General features: G+C 49.4%; 1 protein-coding gene across 1 annotated transcript; it reads right to left on the reverse strand.

Moving 5' to 3' along the window:
- Positions 1-279: 279 nt before the first annotated feature.
- LOC101001222 (keratin, type II cytoskeletal 6C) lies at positions 280-5,702 on the reverse strand. The gene is given in 17 exon segments (XM_031650179.1): positions 280-331; positions 333-531; positions 645-679; positions 904-1,124; positions 2,537-2,662; positions 3,183-3,202; positions 3,205-3,273; positions 3,276-3,309; positions 3,311-3,325; positions 3,449-3,544; positions 3,694-3,737; positions 3,740-3,756; positions 4,107-4,175; positions 4,177-4,256; positions 5,208-5,249; positions 5,380-5,534; positions 5,624-5,702. Coding segments are annotated over 17 exon segments (1,353 nt in total).
- Positions 5,703-8,641: the final 2,939 nt, after the last annotated feature.

Below are 8,641 nucleotides of genomic sequence, written 5' to 3' on the forward strand. Positions count from 1 at the left end.
TTTCTTATCATGCTCAGCCTCAGAGATAGAACACCGGAGGCAAGAAATTAATAATTTAGTAACAAAATGAAGCTCCAGTGGTGATTACATCATGATGTAAAATCAGAGGTTGATCTGATGGTGAGCAATGGGTGCTCAAATGGGGCTGGTATAGACAGAGAAGTGGGGCGCATCATCCCAGCTCTACCTGGGAGCAGGGGAATGGAGCCAGGAGAGGGACAGGCAGCCTGAGGGGAGATGTCTGCAGCACGGCCAGAGAGGGCCTGAGAACTGTGGGATTCAGGCTGGTGGCAGCAATTCGAGGTGCTGTAAGCTCTTCCTGCTGGAGGAGAGTGGTGGTGTACTTGATGGTGGAACTGCCACACCTCCAGCAAGGGCAGCCACCCCAGTGGCTCTGCATCTGGAACTGGAAACCACCTCCAACGCCAAGACCACTGCCATAGGAGTAGCTGCTTCCTCCACCCAGGCCTAAGCCACTGCCGACACCGCTGGCACCGCCATAGCCACTGGAGACGGTGGATTGTACCACAGCTGTGGTGGGGAGGGGACAAGGACACAAGAAGCCACGGTGAGCTCATCCTGTCAGCCTGAGCCCAGTCAGAAGAGTGCAAGGGCAGGGGAGGAAGGCAAGCAAAGGTACTTACAGATGTTGACTTGTCCAACGCCTTCGCCATTCAGCCTGTGGAGAGGAACACAGGGAGGGTGAGACCTCAGAGAGCCCTTCCTTCCCTGGACCAGTGTGGGCAGCCTCGGTGTGTGGAAGAGTCCATGGGAAACAGCTCTTTTAGTTTTCTCTCAAGAAAAGCAATTATGGCCATAGGCAGTGCACCCTAGAGTTGTGCTCAGTGCCAGGCACCTTGAAGATGGACTCAACTGTTGGAGAAAGCCGCGTCAGTTACCCACCTGCACTCCTCGCCCTCCAGCAGCTTGCGGTAGGTGGCAATCTCCACGTCCAGGGCCAGCTTCACGTTCATCAACTCCTGGTACTCCTTCAGCAGCCGGGCCAGGTCCTGCTTGGCCTTCTGCAGGGCATCCTCCAGCCCTTCCAGCTTGTTCTTGGCATCCTTGAGTGCCATCTCCCCACGCTGCTCAGCATCTGCAATGGCGGCCTGCAGGCTGGCACACTGGAAGAGGAAAGAAATAGAAGGAACTTATCATCCAGTCTTCCAGAGGAGACTAAACCTGGCTGGTTCTTTTCTAGTGAAGAAGGGCTCAGGGGCCCAGAATTGATGGTGAATGAGCTCTGACTCTTCCTGTCTATTGTTTTTTTATTTTACAGTTTTTGTCCAGTCTGGTTCATTTGAAAAAAAAAAAACAAAACTCATAACCCTTTTTGTGAACCACTCTGCAGGAGATTGTGGATATTTACTACTGGGAGATACTGCAGTGGACATAGACACTGGAAGAAATGGACCTGCTGGTTTGTTTGGATTGTTGTCTCCACAGTCAAATCAAGACCACTTATGATTACCTCATATAGATGCCACACTAACATACACGAAATTAAGACCATCCTGAAGTGAGGTGATGAGTCTTCATATAAGACTGCTGAGACCTTGCCTTCCTCCCACTCAGAATCTCTCATCTACTTGGGTAACACTTTTTTGTCCTTCGCCCTTCCTCTACTCTCTCTTTTATCTTGAGTCTCAAGCAGATTTAAAACAACGTTCCTTGTGCTTTCTTACCTGCCCTTTTCTTTTTCAATTGTTCCTTTGCAGTTTCCAAGTCAGTCTTCCTATGGAAATACATCCAATTCCTTCCAAGCTTGTCCAACCTATAGCCCACGGGCCACATGCAGCCCAGGATGGTTTTAAATACAGCCCAACACAAATACTTAAACTTTCTTAATACATTATGAGAGTTTTCTTCTTTTTCTTTTTCTTTTTGAGACAGAGTTTTGCTCTGTCACCAAGGCTGGAGTGTGGTGGCGTGATACCGGCTCACTGCAACCTCCGCCTTTGCAGCTCAAGCGATTCTCCTGCCTCAGCCTCCTGAGTAGCTGGGACTACAGGCACGTTCCACCATGCCTGGCTAATTTTTTTGTATTTTGAATAGAGGCAGTGTTTCACCATGTTGGTCAGGCTTGTCTCTCACTCCTGACCTCATGATCCACTAGCCTCAGCCTCCCAAAGTGCTGGGATTACAGGCATGAGCCAACAGACAAGGACTGTATGTTTTTTGTTTTGTTTTGTTTTAGTTTATCAGCTATTGTTTGTATTAGTGTATTTTATGTGTGGCCCAAGATAGTTCTTCTTATTCCACTGTGACCCAGGGAAGCCAAAAGATTGGACACTCCTGATCTAAACCATGTTTTTGCAGCTCTGAGCACCCTGACTGGTTCTCTCACCTGTTTGTGTCATGCCCTAGGTAGGATCCATGTCTCCTAACCAGTGGGTACCCACTAAGGGTAGGAACTGATAGTCTCCTCTCCCTGGTTTTCATTAGTTCCAGGGGGATTTTCCCTAATATAATGGCTGATGACTGCCTGAGGAAATGACAAGAAAATGCTTCGGTCCTCCATTGCCCTTCACCTTACCTGCTTCTTGACGTGGTCGATCTCAGATCTCAGCCTCTGGATCATGCGGTTGATCTCAGCAATCTCCTGCTTGGTGTTGCGCAGGTCGTCCCCATGTCTGCCCGCTGTGACCTGCAGCTCCTCGTACTGCAGTCCAGAGGTGGAGAGAGAGACAGTGTCTACGGGTTCTTACCTGGCTAGCGATGACTTTCACTTGTGTATCATGCATGTCATGAAGTGAACCTAATGGCTTCTCCCCAAGGAACTTGAGGAAAAGCTGATGTTATGTGGTGGGTGGATACTAAACACTGGAGTCACAGACCATCCTCATTATGGCACCATTGCCTGCCTAGTTTCTTTAGGGAGTAGAAATGTTCTGTACCATTTTCTAAAGTCAGCAATCAGGATGAAGCTAAATGCAGAGATGACTAGGTCCTTGCCTATGGTAGTTTTCCTCCTGCATTGGGCTCGTTTTCCTCCTTGACTTGGGCATAAGTTCCGCAAATGTCTACTCTAATAGTGCAGGTGCACGTCCTGTGAGAGGACCCTGGCTTCCTGTAAGGGGATGTCCCCAGTGAAGTCTGCAGTTCTCTGGCATTCAGGGCTGGACACAGGGATTCCTCAGCGGCTGCCCACTCTCTGCTCACCTTGGTCTGGGCAGGACTACGGCCTCAGCCCGGCTCCTCAGGCAATCTCCTGCGTGTGGAGGCCTTGACCTGTGATGATGCTGTCCAGGTCCAGGTTGCGGTTGTTATCATGGACAGCACCACGGATGTGTCTGAGATGTGGGTCACCCATCTGGGACAGCTCCTACCAGAACAGAGGTCATAAGATCAGCCACTTCCTGACATTTACAGAGATACCCAGCCCTATACATCTTCTCCCCTTTGCAGACCCCATCAGAGTAAACAGAAGGATGGTGGAGACGCTTACTGCTTCATACAAGGCTCTCAGGAAGTTGATCTCGTCTGTGAGACTGTCTGCCTTGGCTTGCAGTTCAACCTTGTTCATGTAGGCAGCATCCACGTCCTGGGGAAAGAGCCAACAACCTGGAGTTACTGGAAAAACTTGATCTACCCACCTTGGAGTCCCCTAGGAGTTCTCTCCCAGATTGGTGGCTGACACAGAACCCTTCTGTCCTTCTAAGTGAATTTGAACCCCTGACTTCATCTGCTCACCTTCTTCAGAGTCACAAATTCATTTTCTCTTAACGCAGTAAGCATTTGATTTCATCCTCATATCTGCAGGAAGGAAGGCATGGGATATATTAGAGCCAGTGGGTAGGATGAGACAGAAAAGCAGCCTGGGATCCAACATTTTCCCAAATGGAATATATTCTAATTGAGCTTTCCTGCCACAGAGCACCTAAGGGATGATTTTTGCTTCTCCTAAATTTGTCACTTCTTTAATCTTGCCATCCTCTCAGAACCATTTTGTGGTTCTTGCAGGTTTGCTCCTAGGGACTAATTTGTGCTTTCCGTTTCCATGGACATGGGTTGTTAGGAATCCCACCCCCATCTGGCCCTGGTCACCCAATAGTCTTGAAGTGTGTGCTGCAGGAAATTGAGTCCATTTCTCCTATTTAACTCACTTGTTCTTGAAGTCCTCCACCAGGTCCTGCATGCCTCAGGCTCCAGGTCCAGGCCGGCCCGTTCTACTTGATGCTGTCCAGCTGCCTCCTGGGGTTGTTGATGCTGCTTTCGAACAACGGCTCCAAGGTTCACCTCACGGTCTTGGTGCCCTGCTCCGCCCAGGGGTCCACTTGGTTTCAGAACCTTGTTCTACTCCAGGAACCGCGCACCTGGGAGGGAAGCAGAACGGTCTTTCCAGGCAAGGAAGGAAGAAAAAGTGTCTGATATCTGGTTTCACCCTGGCAGGTCAGGGGTCCCCATGTGGTGCTGGGCTGCAGTGCATGTGGGGGGCTCAGGCTGGGCTCAGCTCACCCAACCCCTTCTCCTTTGCACCCCACCAATCTCACTAGAGAAATTGTCCCACGGACCATTGAGATGTTCTCACTCTCTAAGTTACTGAACATATTAGTGAGTTTCAACATGTCTTTTCCTTCCTTTCCCATCCACAATCACAAACATAGTTATAAAATATTATTCATCTGATAAATTTTACAGAGTTTTTATTACTGATAGGACCTCAGTTAGAAGAGGTGTTAAATGTTGCCCAGTGATTCGATTCCAGTCTCATTACCCATTTGTGCAAGTGTCTCCTCTAAAACATCCTGATGTTATGGTCATTCTTTGTTTTGAGGATTAATTAACATTTCCACATAACGTGTAAGTGTCTGAAGTCTCTCTTTTCTTAATCTAGCCAAGATACCCTTTCTTTTGTTTCCAATTTTTTTTCATCTTACCCAGACCACAGAGTGTAATTTACTAGCCCATGTACTCCTGGCATTTTCTTAGATACTTCAGAAGGAAGAGTTACCCTACTCCACTCTCTGATGGCATCATCTGTGCTTCAGGGTTATGAAAAGCTATGGCTCTCCCTAGGCAGGAGTGAGAACCAATCCGTAGATCCCATGTGGGAGTGATGCCCATCCCTGATACCTGCTGTGCAGGGGCAGCCACTTGCACTGAGTCCCCTTCTCCCTCCCTCCTAGGTCTCCCTGGCAGGAATGTGTTGGTCCTCTGGTCTGGGGACCCTGAAGTGCCCCATGGAGGGCATGGCCCTGGCTCACCTTGTCGATGAAGGAGGCAAACTTGTTGTTGAGGGTCTTGATCTATTTCAGACCACTGTGCAGGATTGGGCAGGTTGGGGGTGGGGCTGGTTGGCGGGCACTGGACATCCAGGGGGCACACAGGGGCTCAGGGCCCCAAAGCCACCAGCAAGGCCGGCTCCACCACCCAGACCAAAGCCAATGCCGGCTCCACCACCGAAACCAAATCCACTCCCGGCGCCACCAAAGCCATAGCTGCCTCGGCTCTGCTGCCATAGCCGCCACCGATGGCATAGCTGCCCCTTCCAATGGAGATCCTCTTGGAGCCCCAGGCCATACAGGCTGCGGCTGCCAAAGCCAAACACCCACATCGCCCACCCAGACACCCACTGCCCTGGGAGGCTATGCGGAGGCGCTGCACGGCCACCAGAGCTGACTGGCCCAGGGGCCTGGCTGGGCGGCACTAGAGCCCTGCAGGCTGCTGTGGCTCCTGATGGTGGTGGATGTGCTGGCCATGGTTCCAGGAGATGAGAGAGCTGAGGAGAGCGTGAGAGGCTGGAGGTGAGAGGGAAGAGAAGCAGGACTAAGAATCAGGCTCCGGGCAGCAGCTTATATATGGAGACCATGGGCTGGGCCCAGTCCTGGAAGGTAGCTTGCAGGTTGGGAAGGCTGGGCTTTACCAACAGTGAGATCACACCCAGTTTCTAGAAAGGTATGAAATATGAAGATTGCTTTTTGGCTTCCTTTAGTCATAGAGAAATTCTCCTGCCTTCCAGCCTTGACTTGATCCTAACGCAATAAGCCTGGGTATACATTCACTGAAGTCATGAGTTAGTCATGTCCTCAAACAAAGGAGACAAGGAGCTGATCTGTGATAATTGTCCCCTCCTTCTTCTTCATCAGACACTCCCTGTGTGCCCCCTTCCCACACAGGTTTTCTCCTCCACTGGCACCAGCCTCACCCACTGAGTGGGATCCTTCCTGAGGGCGTATGGGCATTTGCCCGATGGCCTGAGCAAGAAGTGGCCTGTTGTGTTTTTTCCATTGCATTTGGACCAGTTCTTCTGGAGTTCCTGGCTGTCCTCCCTGGCATCCTGGACATAGGAATGGGGTCTACTTTGGAGATCTAACCCTCCTTTGTCAGGCAAGAGGGACAGAGGCGTTGAGTCTTTACACTGTAGCAGCAGCATTTGCTCTGTGTGCTGTGTGATCACCTGCCCATGTGGCGTTTACCTAAGACGATGGGAGAAGACATTGCCCACGGTGCCCAGAGACCTCACATCTGCAAGGAGTTTCTTTCCATGTCTGCACCTCCCTCTCCAGTGCTTGCTTTCCCATTGAGCTTAGTCTCATGTAAATCTGCCTTTCCAGTTGAAATTCATAGACACCTTCTCCCTGCTGTTTTGGAATATTTACATAGAGCTTAATTTAAACAACTGAAAATGAGTGGAACAAAAATCATTAAAGAATTCACTGGATTTTTATTCCCACAGATTTTGACATTTGTTAAGAATCAAGAGTCAGACCGTTGAATGGGGTGTGTAGGGAAAGTCGAGGGGCGTATGGAAGCAGTGAATCATAAAAATGTGCCCTTACAAGTGTGATGATGTAACATGTCAATTCCACATTTTAATTTCTGATCTCAGTGCTTGAAATCTCAAATCCATACACACCTTCTGAGAGGGTGGGCAGACTGTCAAAGGTGAGTGTGCTTGGTTTAGAGAGGAATGAGCTTCACTTTGTCCAGTCCATGCATGAAGCACTGTGTATGAGGAGAATGGAGAGCAATCCTGGGCAATCTTGTTCTGTGAGAACCTATGGATAAATGAGCAACCGTAGGAGGAAGGACAAACTCCCACGCTAAGAAGAGCCTCAGGAAAGCTCTTGTTACTATTTTAAAAGCAGTCCCATTTCTCCAACATTTGGAGGGGGGCACACAGCATCCAGGAGAACAGGGTGTTCCCTGTCTAAAGGAGGTGCTAACTCAGCGTCTGGCAAGAATGAGGTACCTTCTCAAGACAACGGAAGCAGCTCCCCTCCCTCCACCCTGGTTGCACAATGGTTGACCAAGAATGTGCTTCCACCCAGTTCTGGGAAAGAAGTGTTCCTTCTGGTATGTGCTCCGACCCACTCCACTCTCTTGGGATAGAGGCTTTAGGGTTGGCATGAATGATGCTAGGATGGGTAAGAAGGGTTGGCAAGTCAGGTGGGAGTTATATGCATCTACCCAGTGTCCTATGTCTGTGTCAATGTCCAATGTCCACGGTTGCTTTCAAGCTACAATGACAGAATTAAGTAGTTGCAACAGAGATTGTATGCTCTGAAAAGCCTAAAATAGTCAGTTTGTCCCTTTAAAGAAAACATTTGCCAACCCCCGGTTAAGAGCGTGGACTCTGGAGTCAGAGTGCTCAGGCTGATGACCAAGCGCCTGGGTGTCCCTATGCACTTTCTTAACCCCTTTGTGCCTTGTTTTTACACCTGTAAACTGGGAGTGAACATAGCACTGGCCTCAGAGTGCTATTGTAAGGCTTAAGTGAGATAATTAATTGAAGGTCTTAGCATGGTGCCTGGCATATAATTTCTCACCGAAGGTGAGCTAATATAATCATAGGGAAGTATGAAGACATTTTGTATGTAGAGGCCCACAAGAAGCATCAAGAACGGGGACACAAGTGCAGGGTACTTGTGTGGGGGAAGGAGGTGGTTCAGAGAACGGTAAGAGAAATAAAACCAACATTGCAGGCTTGTGCCACGTTAGTAAGGACTTAGGAAGCCATGTATAGAGGTTTGCCCTGCTCCCAGAGGCCACACAGAGCCGCAGAAGGCAGAAGAGCAACAGGATCAGAAAAGCAATTTGCAAGCTTGCAGCCACTCTGCTGAGCAGCACCGTGGGACAGACAGAGCTCCACCCGGTGGGGGAGGCAGCATGTTGTCTGAGTGACTGGAAGGAAACGTGGTTGGAGAGAGGATCCAACCTCTGAGTCCTTGACGGGAGCCCAGAAGGTTGCTCTCCCTCTTCTGGAGTCAGGCTCCCCCTCCCATCCTCTGCTGGGTCTCAGGCTATTCTCTGGGGTATGCACACAGGGGCAGCTGCCATTAACCAGCACACCCAACTGCATCAGTTCCTTTTTCACTAATGTGTTCCTGTCTTTTTAAGTGTGGGGGTGAACTCATCCCTGAATAAAACATGTAGTGTAATTAATTCAGTCTATTGGAGGATGATTTAACTTCAACATCTTATTCAATCGCAGGCTTGTCATGTGCATCAGACAGCACCAGCGATACAAAGTGCCGTGTTTAATTTCCTGACACAAATGTATCTCCTTTTGCTAGATTTATATGACATTCTCTAATGTATCTACTAAGAGCTTTTTTAAAAAAAAAAAAAATCCCCATTCCCACCTGCCAGGCATGCTCTGGGAACCAAGTCCAGTGACCCCAGAGAGTGAGGTCAG

The sequence above is a fragment of the Papio anubis genome, chromosome 9 (genome assembly GCF_008728515.1).
Source record: "Papio anubis isolate 15944 chromosome 9, Panubis1.0, whole genome shotgun sequence".
In the NCBI taxonomy this organism is placed as follows: Eukaryota; Metazoa; Chordata; class Mammalia; order Primates; family Cercopithecidae; genus Papio; species Papio anubis.